At 35.8% G+C, this 25,998-nt stretch overlaps 2 protein-coding genes across 8 annotated transcripts in view; one reads left to right on the plus strand and one right to left on the minus strand.

Moving 5' to 3' along the window:
* The window catches only part of nf2a (NF2, moesin-ezrin-radixin like (MERLIN) tumor suppressor a), a 35,068-nt gene extending 25,868 nt beyond the window's left edge, over positions 1-9,200 (minus strand). For 2 of the 3 annotated variants that reach the window (XM_081364626.1, XM_081364625.1), the window contains exons 1-4: positions 9,020-9,200; positions 8,293-8,666; positions 4,143-4,268; positions 3,176-3,298 (exon numbers count right to left, since the gene is read on the minus strand). In XM_081364626.1, coding sequence (XP_081220752.1) covers positions 3,176-3,298; positions 4,143-4,268; positions 8,293-8,406 — 363 coding nt within the window. In that variant the 5' untranslated portion in view covers positions 8,407-8,666; positions 9,020-9,200. Of the gene's footprint in view, positions 1-3,050; positions 3,088-3,175; positions 3,299-4,142; positions 4,269-8,292; positions 8,667-9,019 lie in introns of all 3 variants that reach the window. The other variant, XM_081364627.1, reaches the window with a different exon arrangement.
* A 600-nt stretch (positions 9,201-9,800) lies between these two features.
* On the plus strand, positions 9,801-24,817 carry fbxo21 (F-box protein 21). Of its 5 annotated transcripts, none has more exons than XM_081367248.1 (12): positions 9,801-10,087; positions 10,825-10,960; positions 11,108-11,217; positions 11,320-11,441; positions 12,527-12,673; positions 12,925-13,061; positions 15,936-16,072; positions 16,212-16,391; positions 17,504-17,636; positions 20,507-20,697; positions 22,162-22,319; positions 23,937-24,817. In XM_081367248.1, the coding sequence occupies exons 1-12, from the start codon at positions 9,864-9,866 to the stop codon at positions 24,173-24,175; spliced, it is 1,914 nt and encodes a 637-aa protein (XP_081223374.1). In that variant the 5' UTR covers positions 9,801-9,863; the 3' UTR covers positions 24,176-24,817. The 5 variants fall into 5 exon arrangements, with proteins under 5 accessions (XP_081223374.1, XP_081223372.1, XP_081223375.1 ...); XM_081367246.1 differs by having other exon boundaries at positions 9,802-10,087; positions 15,915-16,072; XM_081367249.1 differs by having other exon boundaries at positions 9,825-10,087; positions 11,123-11,217.
* The last annotated feature ends 1,181 nt before the right edge of the window (positions 24,818-25,998 follow it).

Below are 25,998 nucleotides of genomic sequence, written 5' to 3' on the forward strand. Positions count from 1 at the left end.
AAATGAATCAGTGCCAAATTCCGAGTAAAATACTGCAGCCTTGCCAAATGGGAGACGGCTGATCACTGTGCCGACCATTAGTTGCTTGGCAAAATGAAAACGGATCTCATTTAATCATAACAAGAAAACAGATGCCAAAAAAACTAAGTTTAACAACAGGGCCACAATTAGCACAAGGTCAAACTCATTAAAAACCAACAATAAAACAACCAAATGCCTGTCTATAAATGAACAGTCTGCTCAAAAACAAAAACTGTCATTATTTACATGTTTTGAACCTGTATGACGATCATTACAAAAATATCCTGGTTGCTGTTTTGTGGCTGTAAAAGTGCCATAAAAGTATCATAACAGGGATCCGAACGACTCACACACTTTATTACGTCGTATGTTGAGTGAGGAACGTAAAATTTTTTATCTTTATTAGAAACACTTTAAAATAAGGTTTCATTAGTTAACAAGAACTAATAATGAACTGCACAGTCTGAACTTCTACAGCATTTATTAAATGTTAATTTCAACATTTACTAATACATTATTAACATCAAAAGATATATTTGTTAACATTAGTTAATGCACTGAAAACGAACAAACAACGAACAGATGGATTTTTATAATGTGAACAAAGATTAACAAATACAGTAACAAATGTATTGTTCATGGTTAGTTAATACATTAAAGTTAACAAATGAAATCTTATTGTAGAGTGTTACCATATTATTCACTACTTATTACTTGCAACCAAATAAAGATTTTTTTGAAAGAAATGTATACTCTATCAACTGAATGCATCCTTGCAGAATACGTGACGCCGGTTAATAATGTTACAAAAGGTTTCCAATTCAAATAAATGCTGTTCTATGCCTCAAAATCCTGAAATAAAATGTACCACGAATTCAACAAATCAAATATTAAGTAGGTTTCAAGATTTGTAATATTACAATGACAACATGATTACATGATACATTACATGATTACAATGACAAAGACTGGAGTAATAATGCAGAAATTGTATTTTAAAATATATTAAAACTATTTTTAACTGTAATAATATTTCACAATATAACTGTTTTTACAGTATTTTTGATCAAATAAATCCAGCCTTGGTGAACATAAGAGACTTCTTTCAAAAACATTAAAAAAATCTTCAATTAATAAGATTGTAGTAATATTCCATCATTCATAACATTCTATATGATATACTATTCTTGTCATTTTGTAGTTTGAAAGCCCCAATCCTCATTCACCTTTGTTGTATTGAAAAGAGTAGCAAGGATTTTCTTCAAAAATTCTTCTTTTGCGTTCCACAGAAGCAAGAAAGTAATATGGGTGTGGAACGACATGAGTAAATAACGACAGAATATTCGTTTCCAGGTAAACCATCCCTTTAAGACTTTAAAAATCACGCATGCTGTTTTATCCGTCCCCTGACTATCAGTCTGAAAACAGTCACAAAAGTAGCATGCAGCGTGTCAGTGACTGGTCAAAAAGGTTCTGGCTATTATGGTCGTCTTTTCAATCTGCTTTACAAATGTGACAGCACTAAAGAGCGCAGTCTGGGAAGGGTGGCCGTTCCTGATAAGAGCCCATCCAGGCGAGCGCTTTTAAACAGGATCTGCACAACCAAACATGCGGCTCAATCCCAGCCTACATATGAGCAGAGGCTAAAAGAGAACAGACTCACCGTTCTCCAATCTCTTCCCAGAATTCATTAGCATCTTTTGAGAATTCATTACATTGGTTTTCAGAGTGCACTGCCATCCTGAAGCGGTGCAGCTCAACCTCCCATTACATGTGAAGATCAGCTACTTAAGTTTTCTCAGAATGTTCATATCTTCTCCTTGTGCCCTTTGCTATGCATTAAATCCACTGGACTGATACAAGCACTGCAAATTGAAGGGCAAATTGCCACGACTTAACATTCGATCACAAGTCGCAATACTGTTGGTAAAAATGAACAGAGTTTTAATGCATGCAAAACAGGTGCTTATTTACCTCCCATGCTGAGCAACCAACCAGCTCAATAAAAATGATTGATAATGTGCTCATAATCAAAGAGTTATTGCTTAATGTTTTCTGATCGCCAAGAAGGAATCTTGGCAGGAAGCCGAATTACGGTGGGAGGTGTTCCCCTGGGCTTACAGAATCAGAGACAGGGGCCCTGATGTGGAGCACACCGATTCCACATGGCTGAACACAATCACACCAAACAATGAAAGAGCGCACTGAACCCGCAGACAGCAGCCCACAAGCCTCTCTCACGGAGAACTGCACGAGAAACCAAATACAGGAGCTCAATTCTGCTGCCAAGCCTATTGAAATGAAATGGCTGAGTGTGGGTTAATGACACATCAATACATGCTGTTGTGTACAAACAATACTTGCAGTCCAACTAGATTTAGACTTATGCACAAAACTATGCAGAAATCAAATCAATTTTCTGCTCTTGCGTTTGGAGCATGAAGGTTCCCGGGGGTTAGGAGTTATGGCCCGTTCACACCAAGAACGATAACTATAACGATAATGATAAAGATATAGTTATAAAAGAATAGCAGAGTCCACACCAAAAACTATAAAGATAAAAAACAATTGGGTTTTTTTTTACAATAAAAACATTGACAGCCAATCAGAATCCATCCTGCTCTAAAGAGCTTGATCAAAACTTCAGAACAATATTGTCCACTAATTTGAATGCTAATATAGTTATAGTCATCTTTATAGTTATAGATTTTGGCTATAAAGAAACTGCTCTGTTGTATGTAATTAAGAATGAATGTTAAAGGGATATTCCACCCAAATGAAAATTCTGTCATTAATTACTCTCCCTCATGTCATTCCGAAGACTTTCGTTCATCTTCGTAACACAAATGAAGATAATTTTTGATGAAATCTGAGAGATTTCTGTCCCTCCATTGACAGCTACACAAGTCCCACTTTGACGGTGAGTAATTAACGACAGAACTTTCATTTTTGAGTAAACTAACCCTTTAATTCAAGGAAATTTGCTGAAGCCATGACCTAGCAGTTAACACACATGCGAGTTGAGTCACCTCTTTTTCCATCATATCCTGTCCTCTCTCTATCCTCCTATCAATAAAAGTGGCAACATGCCCAAAAAAAAATCCAATTAATTTGATCTGTATTCCAGCTAAACCCATCTGAGCCAATGACTCACCTGCAGGAAAAAGAGATGTTGCGTCATATCTTGCAGCAGCTCTTCCTCAACGTTCTCTGGGTAAAACTTGGCCAGGAAATGAAACACTATTGGCTCCTCTTTGGGCATATCATGATCCAAAACCTATAACAAAGATAAGTCATGACCAATAGTCTGCTGTGCATTGCATACTTTATATACACTGCCAATAGTAACATGATACTACCATCAGTTTGGACATCATGATTTAAATGATAATGTCATGTGCCAAAGTAGTACTATAGTATTCTTTGAAGTACCTTGAAAAGACCATGGTACATGAATATGTCAAGCCTTTCTATCACATACCATCTAAAATCCTCACTGTGCCATTGTAATGCAATCATACTTGTTTTGTGTTGGTTTGGTTTTCATGAGAGTTTGTTTTAATGTAGACTACAGTTCAAAAGTTTGGGGTCAGCAACATTTTTTTATTATTATTATTTGTCTATTATGCTCACCAAGGCTGAATTTATTTGATCAAAAATACTGTAAAAATAAAATAAAAAATCATTAAAAAAATAATACTGTGAAACTCTATTACAATTTCAAATAACGGTTTCCTATTTTATATAATTTAATATGTCATTTATTCCTGTGATGGCAAAGCATCATTACTCCAGTCACATGATTCTTCAGAAATCATTCTGATAAGCTGATTTGCGGCTCAAGGAACATTTCTTATTATTATCAATTTTGAAAACAGTTGTACTGCTCAATATTTGTAAGAAGACTGTGATAAGTTTTTTTTTTTTTTCAAGTTTCTTTGATGAACAGAAAGTTGAAAAGAACAGCATTTATTTGAAATAGAAATGTTTGTAACAATGTCAAAGTCTTCATGATCTTACTTACCACAAACTTTTGAACGGTAGTGTATATCATTGCACAGTACAATTCAGAGCTGTCAAAAATACTTTTAAAAGCCTAATTGAAGTAAAGAGTGTTTTACCTTCTTGTCCATTTTCAGCCACGCCACAGTGTCTTTGACATCATACCGCAGACCAAAAAACCATGTCTCCCTGAGTCCCAGTGTCCGGCACACAAGTTCAAACAGATCCTTTCCTTTCCACTTCAGCTGCCCAAACAAGATTACAAAAAAGGGTCAGTAAGAAGTGCTTGTCAAACTACAGGGTGAATTTTTTTCAACTATTTTTAAGACGCATTTCGTCATAATTCTTGTTCTGTTGAAACAAGAGGTTGAGCTGGGACATATACATAGAACATAATTTAATCCCAAATGTTACATTTTAAAAAGCCTAACAGGAAACACTTTAACTCTCTCAAGGATTGCAACAGACTAATCGAATTCAGACTGACCACAAATCTGAACAGCTCCAGTATAATGAACAATGGCATTCCCTGAATAACCTCATTTCCACAAACCATGTGGACACAAGGCAGAGAAATGAGTCTGGGCATCATTACAAAGTCTCTGCTGTCAGCAAGCGCATTCACTCGTTTTCGGACATATCAGTTCATCTTTTATCAGGACTACTGTCAGGAGGCCAAAAAAAGAGAAAAAAACCTGCACAAGGCAGCTGCATGTTTGTCATTCATTTTATTGGTTAGATGGATTGGACAGAGAAAAGAAACTGACATTGGAAATAGCTGTCCATTTAATAACTTCGGATATCAGAATGCAATCTGCAGGAGCATATTAGCAGAATAACAATTCAAAAACTCATCTTGTGAGAATAATTCTCTTGTGTAAGCATCTGTGCTCGATTAGCCTTGTCATTAGTGGGATTCAGCATCATCTGGACGCAGCTGAGCTAGATGTTAGTGTCTTGAGAACAATACACTTGCCACTTTTGCCACCTTGAATGATTAGAGTTATGACAGAGGACAGAAACTTGCTGTTATAAGTACTGACAACCTCCACAGTCTTGCAAACATCATCAACGCTGCAAACTGCATTAGCATAACAGGGACAGGTGCTTTTCAAAGTGCGGTTTCATCTTGCCTAATGTTTATGTATGAGAACATATGACAATATGCTGCCATCCAGAGTCCAAGCAATTAAATATGCTGAGGCTTCTCCTCTAGGAAGCTGACGGGCTGCCTTCAAGGACGACCGTCAGCTGGTGCAAGCATTCACGGAGAACTGAGGGGGTTCACTCACGGCCCTAAATATTCAGCAGAGAAGTTATGTGGCTTTTTAGGGTGAAAAAAGTACTGAAAACTTGACAGAGTAACAGCACAAGAAAGAACAAAAGCAGAAACCTCAAAGTCAAATTCTGTCTTTATCTAATATTGAGCCCCACGCTATTACCCTCAAATCAGATTTCACTGACTGAACTACACCCAAGACTGTCTTTCTTGTTATACGGCACAAGATTAGATGACATCAGCACACGTAATACCAGTCCTGTATCACACAGAGATGGATTCAAATAAACATTGGCCTACAGCACAAATAAAAATGCAGATGAAGTGTTTTGAATTTCGAATAGAAAATATGTAGGCAGTCTGTACTTCTAATAAGTTGCATGACAATGCTTAAACTGAAACCCATGATGAAAATATTTGAAATGCCTTTCAGGTGACAATCTGTGTGGAATCTGACACTTCGTTTTCACTTTAAATAGCATGCTAAGAAAAGCTAAAAAATAAAATAAACCTGACTTTATGGTTTTTCCTCTAGTTTCAGGATTTCATTCCTAACTGTTTGGGGACCTTTTTCTGTCACTGTGAAATAATATCCATTACTATATACACAAAGGTTAAAAAAAAACATTTTGTGGTTTAGCAAAACCTGTAATTGACTTCAGTGCTGGGCTATTATCAGCTATGAATGATAAGCAATAAAATCTCAATGTCTGTGAGGAGAGAGAAAAAGCAAAAGACTATAAGAGAAATGGATTTTGTTTTCTAAATCCATGCTGCCACCAAGTGGTGTTGTTTATGAAATACAAAGATGCACCAAAATAGAATCTTAATCAGATTTTGACCTTTAAAATGAATATTCTGGGTTAAATAGTACTACTTAAGCTCTGAATTTGCTCTAAATGCTTATTATTACCACAGAAAATAATTTAAATTCACCCCTAAGTTTATAAAAATACATGTTCAGTATTGCACTTATAATGGAAGTATATTAAGCTGAATGTTTTAACAGTTTTTGAAAGTATAGCAAGGCTTAAACATTCTAAATTTTAAAGTTAAATCCAATATTCAACTTCATGATTTAGCAAAAGCGGTCACAAAACCACCAAACAATCCTATAAAATTGTTTACACGGAGCAAATTCCACTCACATGAATGACATCTGTAACAAATATGTGTTAATCTGCATGAAACAGTATTTCTACTGCTAAAAGCGTTAGACAATTTCACCCAAATACAATTTTTGTTCAAAATAATTAAGATAAAATACTATTACTGTTTGTGGTAATCGATAGTATGAGCTTGAACCTGTAATATTTATCTATCAATATGACAAAAAAAAAAAAAGTGTCTAATGAATACGTCAACAAGAACAGCTACATCTTGCTCACTTAATTCCAACCATACATTTAGTTTTGTGTCTAAAGCCACTTTATAGTACATATATGCCCCCTTATCGGTATACGACAACAGCAGCATGATCCCTCAGAACCTCACTGCCACCAAGGGAAATACTGTTAATGAGTGTGAAAGATCAAAAAAGAGTGAGAGACGGGCAAACACAGGCACAGGGCCTTGTAGAGTGGGACCATCGTGCCTCATGGGACATTAACTCGTGGTACCCGTCTGTCACGCTGTTCTCTTACCACCATCTGTTTTCCCTTAATTCAAAAACACTCTCTTGTGATGTTGTGTGTAAAAATAGGGCATCTTCCTGCAAGAAACTCAGTGGATGCTATGTGCAAATGAAGTGCAGCTCCACAGAGAAACCCTCTATATGCCTGCAGAACTCCCACCGGATTCACAGTTTGTAGAAAACACCTTTATATGTGGAAATGAGGATTACCGCGATACATGATGCTGCTTGCTTTGTAGATTTGTATGTTTGTTTAGTTTTAGTTTTTTCATTCAAGCTGTCATGAATGTTTTTTGAAAAGTTTTTGAGACTATTTTTAAAGAAATATTATTTTCACAAACACAAAAGGAGATGCTTGGCAGAATGTTCAAGCTTCTGTTTTAAACACAAGCAAAGTGAATGGTGTTTTATACAGCCAAGCTCCAAAAAGGACACTAAAAATGGTCTATATTACGTGTGCAACTTTGTGTGAAGAAAAACAAACAAATTTAAGTTGTTGTACATGGATAATCTTCACCTCAAAGTACTCATATCTCATTTACAGCTAAATTGTTCAAGTTTTGTCAAGAACTAATTGCGTTTCACGTCAATGATATAAAACCTGACTTGTACACTGTATTAAAGGTATGGATTTTATAGGTTTATGCTAGACCTGCACTTCACCTATGGAAGTTCACGAGTGTATGTTTAAAAGTGGAATTAAACGCAGCCTAGGATGAATCAGCCTTTTTTGAACGAATCTCTTGAATGAATGATTCAATTACTTGAAGCCTCAAGTTATTTTCAAAAGGTGATTTACTTTTATGGTGCTTTTTCAATAGCTTGGTGATATAAATCATCATCCCACGTTTGCTGTACGCAAGCTCTAGCTTGTACGTTCTCGTGTAGCCACAGAAAAAAAGAAATTAATACAGGATTGGAATGACATGAGGGGAGTAAATGACAGAATTTCCGTTTTGGGAAGAGCTATTAAGGCCACTGAACCGTTTCTCCATTCAAGCAAAAAGCAGACAGGAATGTCCTGATGCAGCTCCGCTGGATAAACAGGTCAGGTTGAGTGACTTGCTCAAGGGCACAACAGTGAGCCGGGACGTTAAAATGTCGACAGCCTGGTGTCTTCCCTAAACTATGCTTACATGCCCTCTGGTTGCTGATGAGAAGCATTGATCTCTGACAGCACAGGTTTGGTTGTAGGCTACAATAGATTTACAACCATAATATAGCATGAATGTGATATGCACTCCTACATAGACAGCTTAAACTTCATTCCGTCATAATTCAAGGTGCTTCACCACCACATAAAAACAATGCATTTATACAAACATCACATTCATGCAAAATGCTCCGAGCCACTTACCTCGCAGCTAAACACCAAGTCAGCATCCATTGTAACAATTGTGACGCTGAAGTTTTTGGCTTGTTTCCTCCAGATGGAATTGAGTCCCATTTTTGATTTAAGGACACTTGCCATAATAGCTGCTTAACTTTCCACCTCTTCAGAAACAACATAAACCTGTTGACTAACTATATCTGAAGCATAGCTTATGATGAAACACATTAAGGGTTGACCTCTTGATAAAAGCTTCAACCTAACATTACTGGCAAATGTAACAATAAATGTGATTAAAGTGCATGTCTAAAGGCAGGATGTTGACAAACCACCTGCATTAACTGTTTACTAGCAGCTGGGCACATACTATCCCTTTTACTTCCTCTAAAGCGCCATTAAACCTGCAAGAAGATAAAAGGAAAAGAGAATAGCATAAGTTTACTGATGAATAACTTATTCACTAGTAATATACTGCATGTGCGATAACAATAGACAAAATAAGCTAATTTAAAACTACTATAACAAGCGTGATATGATATGACAGATAACTGAGAACAAACATTAACCTATTATATAACACTTAACTATACATTCGTGTAGCAAAATACTAACTTTTACAATACTTCACAACATTTGACGTACTCATAAACGCTTGTTTATGCTAATCTACGGTTTCATGCCTCATTGTTTTGTTTTGTTATGAGTGTTTTAGACGGAATTGGACTGACAGCTCGTAAACCGATTGCTAACTCACCTGTCGAGCCGTAAACACAGCTGAATTCCTGCGGTGTGTGTGTGTGATTCACGCCCGTTTAAACACCTGACACACAAACACCGCTGCTGGTTTGACTCTTTCGGGCCAAAACTGCAGCTGAAACTTCGCGTGCGCGTGCACGAGGAGGAAGGACATGCGCAAAAGTGCGCTTCATTGAGCTAGTTAAAAGCCTTTTTTTTTCTTCTTTTTTGTCAGGATATAATACATTGCACAATACCCCAATTATTAAATAATTAAAGCACTTCCAGTCATTTATTTCCAAAAAGTAAAACTAAGATATTATTTGGACATGCTGTAAATGCTAAGAATATTGTATTGTACATTTAAAGTAAATTCGTAACACAAAACGATTATTAATCAATCACCTTCAGATTGTTTACTAATATATAAATGTATTACTTTTTAATTGTTATTTATAAATATGTCATTAGTATTAATTATTTAAATCAAATTATGAATGTAAATATAATATATGCTACTAAGTATCTAGATGCATGTTCAGTTTTTATTTTAAATGTTAAATTCAAATGAATGGAAAATAAATAAAATAAAATAAAAATAAAATAGATCGGTTAACTACTTTAAATCTGATGTCCTTTACTAATGTATGCCTGAATTGTATTTTTATTTACATACACTATATTAAATTATAAATTAATATTTATAGTAAATGTAAAATTTACGTGTTTCATTCAAATATAAATGGGTATATTCGGCTTTTTTCACGATATTCTCAAAGTTCAGCCCTTTGCACCAGAAAGGGGCGTGCTTTCGTTGACAACTGGGCGGGGCTTCGATGAGGTCATCGGAGTAAACAGAAAAGATGGCGACGCCATACACGGGAGCTCGAGTTTTAGGGACAAATACGGATATTTCAGAGAGTTTCGCTAAGCAGTTAACCGATTTACCAGCCGAATTATTAGAGCATATATTGTGCTTTCCCGTTCTAAACCATATCGACATTAGCAACGTTTCCTGCACGTGCAAGAGGCTGCATGACGTGTGCCATGGCAGAGGAAAGGTCTGGGCGCATCAGTACAAACTCAGGTGGCATAAATTAAACACATTTCTAAAGCTTTATCAACCTCGAGTTTTCAAACCATAAGAAATGTGTTTGATCCCTGATAGGTGGTTTAAGGTGTGCATTCAATGCGTGACTTGAGAGCTGTCAGGTCGTGTTCTCATTCTGCTGATGCACCAAATTCGGTCCTGTGTGCACATGCAGAGAGATGCATAACATGTAATATGTAACTATTACGGACTCACCTCCTATACGTTGAAATAACGAAATGCACGTATGATTGTTTACAACGTTTAGCGACATTAAACACATAAATGCATGACATTCTGCTAATAATAAATTAACATATAGGCCTACATGAAAAAAAAAAAACGTCTTGAAGTAGACCTATAGTTTTAAGTTTATTAAATTTATAGGTGTTATATAACAGTAACTAGTAACTAGTGTGTTTTAGTGTATACTATAGTTAATGTTTTGGCAGATACATGCAAATTACATTTAGCATGAAATTGAATTGCACCCTCTGCCACAATTAACAATAATTTCTTTGTAGTCTATGTGATATATAAGCGCACAAAAAATATGCTTTAGAATATGACACACAACATTATCCTAGCCACATTTAAGGAATAGGTTTAATATATTTGTAAAACCTTGCATTCTTTATATATATATATATATATATATATATATATATATATATATATATATATATATATATATTATGGGGTCAAACATTACAGATGTATCATTAATGTTTTAGGTGGCCCAGGCTGCAGAGATTTTATCGGCATAATGAGTCGTACGATTGGCTAAAGGAATTCAAGAGCCGTGACATGGTTGGTCAACAGATAAGAAGAACAGTAGAGTCTATTTCCAAGAGGTTCTTCACAGAAGTTGTAAGTGACTCTACAAGAGACTGACTTACAAAGCTGTCACAATGTGCCGAAAATATCATAATATTTATGGCATGACAATTACGCAATGCTTTGGACAGGTATATTTGTAAGGTAAGTTGGATTTAATCTATTATTTCTGTAACTCAGCCTTGCGTTGGTCAGGTTCTTGGAGACAGCTTTGCAGAAATCGAGTCTCTTGGTGCCCCAGAACACTTCTGTGAGGATGAGCTGCTTGGTATTTTGAACTCAGAGAAAAGGTTAGAGATGAGCTCACGCTTATGATATTTATATATTTTTTTCTAAACACTAAATGGTTTAACTGAATTTATGAATGTCCTCTTTTCCTATGATGCCTTCAGGAAAAGTTTGACACTTAAGTACTATGCAAAGAAAATCCTGTACTTCCTCCGGCAGCAGAACATTTTGAGGAATTTGAAGGTTTTCTTTGAGCGACTACCAGAACAGCAATCCGCCCTGGAAGGTAAGCTCACAAAAAGACTAACAGAAAGTAATGTTTTATTTCTTATTAATGGAAAATGAAGTGCCAAAGTGTCAAAAAATACTTTAATTTTCACATAATATACATTGCAACATCACCTCATTTCTCACAGTGTCTGTAATGATTCGGTTAAGGAATCAGTCTCTCTAAGCCCCTCCTTTCCGTAAGCTACTCTGCTCTGATTGGTCAGATGGCCTTGTCTGTTGTTATTGGTCTACTGTTTACAGTATGTGTCAGAAACAAAATGGCCATTAGCATATCTGAAGTTCCACTCCGGGAGCTTCGTCAGCACTTGATACACACACTGATACCAACAGTAACGATGGCGTCAGTTTTACTGTATCAATTCAAACCTCATACTCATATTAGTGTATTTGCTTTGGCAGCGCAGAAAACAACGTCTTCTCGACATGTTGACAACACAAACCAAACCCTTCCAGGCCTCAGCTACAACTTCAGTGTTTGAGGGCGAGTCAAAATGACGTTGTTCTTGAATAGCCAATGAAGAACATAGGCTGATATTATGCAAATTTGCTACAAACCTACACAGGTTTGTGCAGGAAGGAAGTAAAACTGGAATTGCTGACAACTCGTTTCAGGCAATTCAGAATCGGTTCTTTCTTTTGCGAGACAATAACTCCTTTTACTGTACACTTTGATCTATGAAACTTTGCAGACCTTTACATTCACAAAATGGTATATTACACACTGCATGAAAGGTAATATCTGAAAATGCTACTATGCTTTATAAGACCAGGGATGAGGCCACATAAAGGCCAGGTTAATCAAAAAATATCTGTCATACTATAATGGTTATCATAGATAATATTCATAGCTCAAATAAAATTAAATGTGCAGCCACATAGTAGGCTTTGTAAAATTATTGTTTCGTATACAGGCTTACCAAAGTCATACACAGCATAGTATTCACAATGTAATTTTGGATGACCCTATCTCACCAAAGTTTACTCACTTCATTATTATGGATGATTGAGGTTGAACATGGAATTATAGTTTAAATCAAAGATTTGTGTCAAAACAACACATGTCCGTTTGTTTAATTCCAGGTGCTGTTTTGGTCGACCAGTATTGCAACCCTCTGACTGATTTTACCCTTGAGAGCGTTTCTGCACAGATAGAAGAAATCACTGACAAGGTGAAGAAGCATCTGCGAGTAAAAAACGCCACACACCCAATTCTACGAGCCAGTCAAGGTCAGTCCGCAAAGAGAGATCCGGAAAATTCAATTTACTGTTCTCAGGAGGTCTATTAGTCAGACCTGTGTAGCCGGGCTTATGTTCTCCCTGTCGTCTGATAAAAGCTTTCGGCTCGATGTCGATGACATAAATGTCTTGTGTGTCTCTTAGCTTAATTTTCAACATTTTTTAATTTACTTTGGACTGCACTGGGAAACCACAATAGCATTGTTGATCTTAAAGCTGTAGCGTCCTATATCTGTCTTCAGGTGACTGCTTCGTTCTGGAAGACTTGGAGTGTCAAAGGCAAGTCATATGCGCTCTGAACGCTGTTCTATATGACCAGCTACAGTACAAGGGCAATGAGCGGGACTACTACAATCCGCTGAACTCATACATACATCAGGTACTGGAGTCACATGGATATCATACTCGTTTTCAAAATACTTTACAAGCATACACGTATGCACGTATACAATGTGCATTACATAAACAAATAACTTTGAATAACATGTAAATTTACGTAGTAATATCCTATATATATTTCTTTTTTAACATTAAATTTTTTAACATTTTGTAACATTACTTGACTATTTCATTCATAATTGTATATATGTACAGTGTGTGCAGAATTATTAGGCACGTTGATTTTCTGATCATATTTTATTTCCAGGAACATTTTGCCAATTCCAAACCATATTAAACTTAATAACTACTATTAATTTTCTATTTAATCATGTATAAGTGATATATAATTGTTCATGAAGGCTGGAAATGAAAAATGTCTTATTTTCAGGTGTGCAGAATTATTAGGCAAGTTTTCTATTATAGATAAAATAAGCCAAAAAAGAGATTTAACAAAGACTGAAAAGTCAAAAAATATTAAATCCCCATGAGAAGAATGCAATACTAATGCAATACTAGAGATTGCAGTTAAAGCATGACCATTGGACAGTGAAATGCTCATTGGGTCAGCAGGGTCAGACAAAAACAGGTGGAGAAGAAAAAACACATGTTAACTGCAAAAGAATGAAGAATTAAGGTGAAGAATTAAGTGTGAAACCATCGGGAACCCTTTAGTCTCCAGCACCACCGTTTTCCAGAACTGCAACCTACCTGGAGTCTCCAGAAGAGCAAAGTGTCAGGGTCTCAGAGACTTGGGTTAGGCAAAGAATCCTAAAAAATGACCCCCTCTTAATAAGAATCACAAGCTGAAGAGTAGTAAAATACATGAAGACTGTTTTTCTATAGGCTTTATAGACAGACAGATTGAGAGTGACTCTTGAAGGACCAGCACCACATCCTCTTCTACCACTGTTTGAAGAATTCATCTTCCAGAATACATTTTAATACGTTTTGTGAGTTTATTTTTAGTCCATCTCCTACCCTGAAGTCCGTTTTGCAGAGATGGACTAAAAATTAACTCCCAAAACGTATTAAAATGTATTCTGGAAGATGAATTCTTCAAACAGTGGTAGAAGAGGATGTGGTGCTGGTCCTTCAAGAGTCACTCTCAATCTGTCTGTCTATAAAGCCTATAGAAAAACAGTCTTCATGTATTTTACTACTCTTCAGCTTGTGATTCTTATTAAGAGGGGGTCATTTTTTAGGATTCTTTGCCTAACCCAAGTCTCTGAGACCCTGACACTTTGCTCTTCTGGAGACTCCAGGTAGGTTGCAGTTCTGGAAAATGGTGGTGCTGGAGACTAAAGGGTTCCCGATGGTTTCACACTTAATTCTTCACCTTAATTCTTCATTCTTTTGCAGTTAACATGTGTTTTTTCTTCTCCACCTGTTTTTGTCTGACCCTGCTGACCCAATGAGCATTTCACTGTCCAATGGTCATGCTTTAACTGCAATCTCTAGTATTGCATTAGTATTGCATTCTTCTCATGGGGATTTAATATTTTTTGACTTTTCAGTCTTTGTTAAATCTCTTTTTTGGCTTATTTTATCTATAATAGAAAACTTGCCTAATAATTCTGCACACCTGAAAATAAGACATTTTTCATTTCCAGCCTTCATGAACAATTATATATCACTTATACATGATTAAATAGAAAATTAATAGTAGTTATTAAGTTTAATATGGTTTGGAATTGGCAAAATGTTCCTGGAAATAAAATATGATCAGAAAATCAACGTGCCTAATAATTCTGCACACACTGTATATATATATATATATATATATATATATATATATATATATATATATATATATATATATACTAAATATATATACTAAATATATATATATATACACTATATACTATATATATATATATATATATATATATATATATACACTATATACTATATATATATATATATATATATATATATATATATATATATATATATACTGTGTGTATATATATATATATATATATATATAATGTAGTTATATAAATGATATAAACTTATAATTTATTCAAAGAATACAAAAGGCTGCAAGCATATTTTATGAGTTGTTATAGTATGTGTGAGTTCTAGGAGGTGTTTATGTTTATCAGCAAAAAATTTGTCCACTCTGAGGTTTATTCTGTAAAAATTATCATAATTCTGCTAGCAAATTAAAAAACCTGTACTTATTATCTCCAGACAATATAGCAGAACAGAATTTGAGTGATGCAACAGAGCAGGTACTGTTGCCAATTTATTATGTCATTATCCTGACAACATCTTTGTGCCGACATGTTATTGTATTTAAACTAAGAAACTGTTTAAAAGTTTGCAGTGGGTACGATTTTTTTATGTTCGTTTAAAAGAAGTCTCTTCTGCTCACCAACAGTACAGTAACAATACAGTATTATTACAATATATTTGAATATGTTATTTAATTTTACATTTATTTAAACTAATAAAAATATCTGGATTGTTTGATAAATATAAATATCAAAAGAACAGTGTTTATTTGAAATATTATTAAAACTACTTTATAAAAGTCTTAACTGTCACCTGTGATTAATCTAATGCAATCTTGCTAAATAAAAGTATTAATTTCTTTTTTTCTTTTTAAATCTACTGACCCCAAACTTTTGAAGAGTACAGTATGTTGGGGTGATAAACACTCATTCGCAGCAAAAAAACAAACAAAAAACACTTCCAAGGTAAAACAAATACCTGTAATCGACAAAACACTAAAGGAACATAATGTTACCTTCCATCTAATTGTGCTGAAAGTAAAAACATCATGTTTACATTAAAGCATTGTATTGTAAGTGTAAGTGTAGACAGAAATGTAGTTTATTTCTCACAGTGTTGGCCCCTTTGTGGTCAGGTGCTGGTCCGTCGTACAGGCATTCCCATCAGCCTCTCTGTGCTCTACATGACTCTGGCTAGGAAGTTAGGAGTTCCTCTGGAGCCTGTCAACTTCCCCAACCATTTCCTGCTCCGCTGGTGCCAAAATCAAAGCAGGTGGGTGTTTTCCACTTTCCACCTATTGCAATCTGTCAAAATGAAATCGCATAGCAAACACCATTCAGTTCATTGCTTAAATCCAGATATGCTTAAAAGTTAAACGACAACATAAGTTGACTAATGATGTGTTTTGCAGGAGTGGTGACATCTACGACTATGTATACATTGACGCGTTTGGAAATGGAAAGCAGCTGGCTGCTAAAGAGTGTGAGTATCTGATCCGACACCAGGTGACAGCAGATTACTACAGCGCTATAAGCACCAGCGAGCTGCTGCTGAGGATGGTGGGAAACCTGCTTAACATTGGCAAGAGAGGGTGAGACTCAGGGGCCGTTTTTACACCACACCGTTTTCAACTAAAAACGGAAACCTTTGCATGCGTTTTGGTTGGTCATTTAGCTGATAACATCGTTTTGGGGGCCTGAAGATGCAAACTTTTAAAAAAGATACTGTTATTTAGTGGTCGACCAATATTGTTTTTTTGATGGCCAATATCATATCTTAGAGAGCAGGGTGGCAGATGGCCAATATAAAGCTGATATTTTTATTTTTTTTTTAATAAATTTGCATTTGCTTAATGTTGATGGTAATTATTTTAGCCTTATTGTTTGCCTTTTCTGTAACAAATAATATAAAAGCAAACGCTTTACTTTTTCACATACCATTTACTTTCTTTGTTTACCAGTTCTGTCTAACAAAGTACTAGACTGACAGAGATCGTAAACTAATGAAGACGGAGAATGTGAGTGAACGCTGTGTGATCAGGCGCTGCCGTTCTCTTCTCAGGTGCTGGTGTTCTCAGCGCGACCCATCAAAATAAAAGTCCCGCTTCCAATATAAAAATAAAAAATCCAAAATAAAAGTCCCGATATTTTAAAAAGGGCAAATATCGGCTAAGGCCGATATATCGGTCGACCACTACTGTTATTGTCTCGGTGTAAACTACAAAAACGTGAATTTGTGCTAACGGTAATGTCATGCGCATGCGTATTAAGTGTTCAGTCTATAGGCACGTGGCGTTTCTTTACAAAATTATATTGCCAACTACTGGCCTGGCAGCAGAATACAGCGTTTTTAGTCGTTTTTTTCCAATTAGTGTAAATGGAGATTGTTTTGACAATGTTGTTGTCTGTGCACGAAAAACACGACAGAAAAAGTGTTTTTAGTACTTCGTTGTTGTGTAAACGTGCCCTCATGCTTTCATTACTGTACTTGTGCTTTTATGCGTCATGAACAGTTCTTTTATATTCTTATTGTCAGAAACTTATTTCATGCTGCATGTGTACTCATTAGTAAACCAGTCAGGGGATTCTGCAGTTTAGACTGTTTTATGTAAATGAAATTAGTTTTCTTGGCTGTCAGCTAAACTTGTGAATTAGTCAGACCCATGTTTGTTACAAAATGTGCTTGCTTTTGCTTTTCGTCTAGGGAAGGGAATGAGAAATCATATCAGCTCCTGCGGGACTCTCTGGATCTCTATCTCACTATTAACCCTGATAACGTGCAGTATCTTCTGCTGCAGGCCCGCCTCTACTTCCATCTGGGCATCTGGCCTGAGAAAGTGAGTTCAGTCTCACAGATGAGACTTGAATGTCAGTAACACTCCACAATTCACAGTAGAAAACCAATGCTTAAAGGGATGGTTCGGAGTAAAATCAACCCTAGGGTCCTTTGCACCATGACCTCGAGTCAAACACCCCCCCAGAAGCCTTTTTTCCCTTGGTCGAACATTATTAAAGTTCGAGCTTATTTAGAGATATCAGCCGAATGGCTTAGTGCAGGCGCTAATGGATCCTATGATGTATCTCTTAAATTACCCCACTAATAATGCCCGGAATGGTCCAAATGTCTACAGTAGTACAAATAGGTTCTGTACTCATAAAACGAGGCATTGGAAAGTTTGTAAGTACATCAGGAGTTTATTTAATTTAGTTAATTTTATTTAAATTTACGAGATACATCATATGATCCATTAGCGCCTCCACTAAGCCATTCGGCTGATATCTCTAAATAAGCTCTAACTTTAATAATGTTCGACCAAGGGAAAAAAGCTTCTGGGGGGTGTTTGGCTCGAGGTCATGGTGCAAAGGACCCTAGGTTGATTTTACTCCAAACCATCCCTTTAATATAGAATTGTAAAAGATAAAATCTCTCCGGCACATATGCATAAGGATACTGGTTTGAATTCTTCCTTCATCATTTTCTAATCCCATTCCTTCTTTCTGTTCCAATACTTTCCTATAACTCTCCATTGTTATTCCATGAAAAAGGCCTTTAAATATAAAGGTGGCGGCTCTTTACACTAAGTGATAAAGGGTTAGTTAACACAAAAATAAATCAATTACTCACCCTCATGTCATTCCAGACCCATAAGCCTTTCGTTCGTCTTCAGAACACAAATGAAGATATTGGTGCTCACAAAAATGTTTTTTTTTGTTTTTTGTTTTTTTTTACTTCATCGTAATGTTATGAAACTTAGTAAAGGTTTTAACACTTGCAATGTGAACACGCAAAAATTATTGCACATGATTTGAAAAGAGTAAATGGTGCAAACGGGGTAAACGCCGCTGGCAAAACCAGCAATCCAAGTTTGAGAGGTGGCGCCCCGACAAATCTCGCGAGAATCATGTCTTGCTTACGGCACGACGTCACATACATCAACAACATATGAAGCAGCCTCAATGTAAGACACTAGCACGCATTTCAGACGTGAATCATGGCAGAGTCAGAGACTGCTCTGCGTGAGTGGTATTTACGACAGTAACGTTAAATACAAGTACTCCACAGCGACTCTAGGGGTCGCTGTTTGAGAAAAAAACGAAACTGCATAGTGTGCCTTTAATTAGTGGGAACTTTTGGTATTGTGGCCAAACAAAATCTTGCCGAAAGCTAATTTTTTTGAGATATTAACCTCAAGTTTGGAACACAACTTGTCTAGATTTATGAAGTATCTTTGTGCATTTTTCATAACAATAAACGGAAAATCCTTTTATAACTTTTTTTAAGCTCACTTTTAAAAACTTTTTTTCACTTCAGCAATAATCTGCCAAATGTCATCTTTAAAAAGAGACCAAACTTAAATCTGTGCTCCAAAGCATTTAAGAAAGTTTAAGTTGGAAATGTTATTTTCAGGTCTATGCTTAATAAGTGAATAAATGGATTATAACTACTGTATAAATATAATATAGTACCATAAAATACCCTAAAAATACAAAATATTAAATAGAAAACAATTTAGAACTAAAATATAGTACATTCATGTTATTGAAATTAAACAAAATCTGTCATTTTTGACCGCCACCAGACGGTTTATGAAATCCGAGAGATTTCTGTCCCTCCATTGAAAGTGTATCCATCCAAAACTCTGACGGTTCAAAAGATTTATAAAGAGATTGTAAAATAAATCCATATGAATCCAGCAGTTTAATCCAAGTCTTTTTAAAAGACAATCACTTTACACCAATGAGCCAAAACATTATGATCTCCTGCCTAATAATATGCTGTTGGTCAAAACAGCGCCGACCCTCCGAGGTCTGGGCTCTACAAGACCCCTGAAGCTGTCCTGTGGTTTCTGGCACCAAAACGTTAGCAGCAGATCCTTCAAGTCCTGTAGGTTTCGAGGTGAAGTCACCGTGGATCGAACTTGTTGGTCCAGCACATTCCACAGATGCTCAATTGGATTGAGATCTGGGGAATCTGGGGAACATCTTGAACTCCTCATCATGTTCCTCAAACCATTCCTGATCACTTCCATCAGGGAACACCATTGTCATGAGGTGCACCTGGTCTGCAACAATGTTTAGGTCACTTCAGAAGACTTGGATTAAGCCCCTTGTTTCATATGATTTATTTAATGATCTCTTTATGAACAGAGTGAATAGACTTTCAATAGAGCGAACAAAATCTCTGAGATTTCATTAAAAATATCTTCATTTGTTTCAAAGATGAATGAAAGTATATGGTTTTGGAATTACATGAGGGTGAGTAATTGATGACAGAAGTTTCATGTTTGGGTGAACTAACCCTTTAAAGAGGGTAATTGCTGTTTTGAAGGTGGATACTGTTTGTACCAAGTATAAATAGCACTAATTAGCACCCCTGGTTACACTAAGTGCAAATAGTGACATGCTATTCTCAAAGTGTGTAAACAAAAGTAATATGCTATTTTACTAAGGGTATATTATCTGTGCAATCTGCCAAAAAGATTGCCTATTTGCACAAAAATAAAAAAGGACAGTGAATATTGAGCATGGGAATATTAAGCATCACTTTTACATTTCTAATAGATGTTTTTCACACGGTACCTAACACACAACTTAAAAGTGAATGTATATTTTGCACTTGCATTGGGAATTTGTGATGGTGAATATTGCGATTAAACCACAAAGTACTCATCATCAGGTTTGTTTGATGTGATTGTCTCTGTCTCAGGTGTTGGATATTCTGCAGCACATTCAGGCTCTGGACCCGTCCCAGCACGGAGCGGTCGGGTATCTGGTGCAGCACACGCTCGAGCACATCCAGCATAAGAGACATCCGGAAGAGCCGGAGGTGAAGAGACGCAGCGCGCCGGAGCACAGGGACGTACAGTACTCTGTAGGCCTCGTCATGAAACATAAGAGGTGGGTTCCTGTCTGTGTGAGCTGCACGCTTATGAACTACACGGAGCCTGAAACTCCATTTAATCTGAAATTTTAGAACAGCAACATTAACTTCTATCTTGAAAACTACAGTGTTCTCTTTTTAACTAACCAACATGGCTATACTATATAATACTGCAAAGTTTTATATTTTGCCTCTTTTTTTAGTTTCGGGTGAAATATTCCCTATGCACTACAAGTCAAAAGTTTGAAATAAGATTTTCTTTGAAAAAATGTTCTTATGTTCACTGATGCTGCATTTTATTTGATTTAAAATATACAGTAAAACCAGTAACATTGTGAAATATTAATAAAATTTAACTGTTTTCTATTTGAATATATTTTAAAATTTAATTTATTCCTGTGATGCAAAGCTGAATTACTCCAGTCTTCAGTTGTCACATGATCCTTCAGAAATCATTCTAATATGCTGATTTGCTGCTTGGTTATCATCAGTTGTTATTGGTACTCAATTATTAATAATGGTTTTTAATATTATCAATGTTGAAAACAGTTTTTGCTGCTTAATATTTTTGTGGAAACCATGATTAATTTTTTCATAGAAAGTTCATTGAACAGAATTTATTTCAAATATCAATAATTTGTTCCATTAATATCTATTTGTTACATCTAATATCTATTAATATCATAAATATCTTTACTGTCACTTTTGTGTAATGTGTCCTTTATGAATAAAAGTATTAATTTATTTTCTTTTTTTTAAATCTTACTTAACCCACACTTTTGGATGATAGTGTATCACGGTTTCCACAAAAATATTAAGGAGCAAAAAATGTTGTGTTTTCAACATTGATAATAAAAATAAATATTTCTTGCACACCAAATCAGCAAATTAGAATGATTTCTGAAGGATCATGTGACACTAAAAGCGTAAACAGTTCTTTTAATTTGCTATCATATTCCGCAATATTACTGTTTTAATGTATATTTGATCAAATAAATGCAGCCTTGGTGAGCAGAAGACTTAGAATTTTAATTATTTTTTATAATTATTTTATAATTTTTTTTTTTAATTTTACATTTATATTTTACATTCAAAAGCTTGGGGTCAGTAAAAAAAATATATAGCTTTTTTTGTATGAGAGAAGACATAATTTGTGGAAGTGATTGCTTCCACAAATAATTCGATTCTTTCAATATAAATGGAAAACTTACTTTTCCAGTGAAAAGTGAATCCCTTCCAATGCATCTGAAACAGAAACACACAAGTTTAGCTAGTAAAAACAAAGGACAGGAGTAAAAAGAGCAGCAAACAGTGTTCATTTGTAACGTGTTTCTTAGCTAGTGTGATAAGCAGCTGCCGTCAGTGCTCAAGGTGATACTTGTGTGTTTGTATGATGCCAAATAATACAATGTGAAAAGAGGCTAATTTATATTAGGAATATTTGGTTAAGAATGTTCTCAAACTGTCCAATGTCCTCACAGGTCAGGCTACAACTGCGTTATCTATGGATGGGACCCTAAATGCACCATGAGTCAGGAGTGGATTAACACCATGAGGGTCCATCAACTGTCTAAGGGGGCTGATCAGCCATTTTACAACGTCCTAGTGCAGGATGGGACCTGTAGATACGCTGCGCAAGGTGAGACTTTCCGTGAGTCAAGATCAGTGGGATCATTTTAGCAATGGAAATTATTTGATTCTTTATTTTTTTATAGGTTGTGCATATACTTTTGGAGACTGGTATCTGAAAACTGGGTCTTTATCCTAATTGCTCTCAATTTCATTAGCAGCAGTGAATCATTTCTTTGGGGGCAAATGGGTCAGGTTCCTTTTGGAGGAACTAATTTAGCTTCTACTTCAGAGTAGGGTCTAAACCAGCACTATAGGAACTACCAGTGACGTAAGTGTACACTGATTGGCCGAACGCACTCGAGAGACCAGCACCCGTCATTTTTAAAAAGCCGTGTACACACAGATTATAGCCTTTATGTTTACTCCAGTAACTAACTCTACAAACATGGAAAACAGTGATAGATGGACCTCTCAACCTTTACGCTAAGGAGAAAATCCAACGCAACTTCAAGTGGACCAAGAGAAACTTGATTATGTATTTCTGCTCAGCTAGCAACACTGGACATCAACCACATGGCATACGCTAATATTTTTTCATATACTGTCTACTTTCTTTGTGTAACAGTTCTATCTAATAACGTATTAGACTTGACTGTTAGACAAATCGTAAACTAATGAACATGGAGAATGTGTGCTCTGGCATACTCAGCGCCGTGAAAATAAAAGTCACAATGACTTGTGTCACTTCAGAGTTCCTTCTGGCGGTGCGAATGCAACCAGATGGCCTTAGGGGAACATTCAGTTCTCAGGGAACCACCCTGGTTGTTAGTTCCCGTAACGAAGTTCCAAGAACTACCCGGTACAAAAGATTTTGAATAATTCCCGCCCAAGGCAAATGCGAAAAAGGGGCCGACGCCTGGTTGAGTAGCGGTAGTAGTGTGTTGAAACCAAGCTGCACCCTTCCGGTCTCTCTCTCTTGAATCCAACACGGAAGTGATTTAAACTGTAATTCATCAACTGGCCACTAGAGACAGTGTCCAAAAGAGAGTCAACCCCATAGAGCCCCAATGTTAATATGCCCAACTTTACAGCAGAATTTTTTTTTTGCAACCTGGTATAAAAAGTAGTGTTGATCTATATAGCTAATTTTACCCAGTATAACCACTTTTTCTGTGATTTTTTTTTTTTTAAATTATAACTCATCCATTTAAATAATATTAAGCCTTAAAGTTCTGCATAATTAAGGGCGTGGCCACTTGAGTGACAGGTGGATTGATGCTGCTGTCACTACTAGCTGTTTGTCTGCTGTCTGTTAGCCGTCACGTCACCTCAGCTAATCCTGCCTCTTTGGCCATTTTGGGTTATCCGGGAGTGACGCGCTGCCAAGATGGCAACGGCCGGCCCCGCCCACTCTGGGCTTCAAAAATGCTCTTCAGAAACCTACGGGTGACGTCATCGGACAAGCGGTTGACCAATAACTACACACTGGTCCAGCCGGCCAATCAGAGCCCTTTTCAGAAGAAGGGGCTTTATAGAAACAGGAGCTAAACAGAGCGTTACTGACACACTTGGAAGAGAGGAGCTGCCATTGTCTTTGAACATTCAAGCATGAAAACCTATCCTGGTACAGCCCAAAAAACAAAATCAAATCTAAGAAACCCTCACTTTCTCTTTTCATTTGCAGAGAATCTGGAGCCTCACTCTGCCCCGCTGGAGATCGCACACCCCGAGGTCGGCCGCTACTTCTCTGAGTTTTCTGACACACACTACATCGCTAATGAAGAGCTCCAGGCGCGTTACCCAGAGGACATGTGCAAGACCCACAGGACTGTAGAGGAGCTTTACCACGGCCTCAACCCAAACTCAGGCCAACCATCCGAGCCAACCGCCAACTTCCAGGACCATGATTTATTAGATCCGTAGACCAGAATGCCACCTCTTTCCCTCCCTCCTCATTTTAAATGCGAAAATTCACTCAATTTGTCCTGTACTATTACAGGAAGTTGCTCAATACAACTGACAATGGATCGAATATGATGTTTGGAGTTCTTGTTAAGGCCAAAACCAGTAGTTTTTATTTCATTCATTTCCTTTGTACAACATCCTTGTCCTAGATCAGTTTTATGGGCAACTTTGACCCCAGAGCTGCAAATGTAGTCTGAAAGAAATAATTGTAGAATTTGAGTGGTTGAGTACAAATGATGTGGTTGAGTTACAGTATTTATGGAAACAAAACATACTCTGGATAATATATAGAGATTATATGAACCTACACTACAGGAGGGTCTGAACTTCTGTACAGTATATGTGTTGATGATCAGCATCAGGCCCGTCCATTATGTCGTTACTAATGCACTAATTTCATATATGTTAATATGTTAACAAACATGCACTTGACATGAAGTAAAATGTCTAACACTGTCACCTTGAACTATTTTGTAATGTTTACTTCAAAGTTATTTAAAAAAAAGACCTAGAGAACAAGGGCTTAAGGAATTCTTGGCTCATGGTTGTAAAGCATTGAGAATATAAGAATGAATCTCAATAAAAAAAAGAATCCCCATTTCTAGTGGTTCAGTTATTTATTTTTTTTTTTTTGTTTATTTTAGTTTTATGGCTTATCTATAGCTTTGTAAGTTTAGGGAGATTTTAAGATTCCCTTTCAATATTTTATAATTCAAATAATAAAATATTAATTTGGTATATTAAGAAAAAAATAAAAATGTAAAATATCTTTTTCAAGTTTCTCTCAAGCAAAGCATTTTGAGGTCACCGAACAAATGTATGCTCTTTAGAATATTCTTCAATGATTCTGGAGAACTTTTTTTTTTTTCGAGTTGAGATACAAATCAGTTATTTATTTATTTTTGTTTATTTTAGTTTTATGGCATATCTATAGCTTTGTAAGTTTAGGGAGATTCCCTTTCAATATTTTATTATTCAAATAATAAAATATTAATAAAATATAAAATAATAAAATTTGGTATATTAAGAAAAAAATAAAAATGTAAAATATCTTGGTAGATAATTGAATAAAATTCACGTGATCTCTTGTACATATGGTAAGATTTTCTAAAGATGCTCTTTAGAATATTCTTCAATGATTCTGGAGAACATGTTTTTTTTTCTAGTTAAGATACAAATCAAATATTAAAACATTCTGAAATTCATGTTAATTTGTCAATTCATATTTTTACTTAAATTGTTATAATTTTATATTTTCACTAGTAGTCTCAGTCTATTGTTTCCACTGTATTTGACAATTAATATATCGACAGCAATTCACTGTTTTATCAAGCGACAAACAAGTCAGGGCGATGTCCCCAGCTTGTATTCAAAGTGTGTTTGCATTAACTTTAATACTCATCCAAAGTCACACAACCTCAAATATTTATAATGCAAATATATAAGCATCTGCCACACCATACCTTTCTCCGGCTACAGAAGATTGATAGGGTAAATATCACAAACACATTATTTGCAGTGTTGTTTTAAAAACAATATCTTTTAGAAACTTTATTTTAATTATATAAGCTGAACTCAATTAATTTACTTGGATTCGTATTATTTAATAATTTATATATTCACTAAATCTTATTGACCTCGACCCCAAATATTGCTATGACAGAAACGCCAGGATGTCTTCTTTTATGTAGTTTGGAGATCAAATGTAAATGTCTGGGTCTCAAAATAATGTTCGGATCGCAAACCCAGTAAAAACCGGTCGAGCCATGTCTGTGTGTGTG

The sequence above is a fragment of the Scardinius erythrophthalmus genome (assembly GCF_964197995.2).
Source record: "Scardinius erythrophthalmus genome assembly, chromosome: 5".
Taxonomy (NCBI): domain Eukaryota; kingdom Metazoa; phylum Chordata; class Actinopteri; order Cypriniformes; family Leuciscidae; genus Scardinius; species Scardinius erythrophthalmus.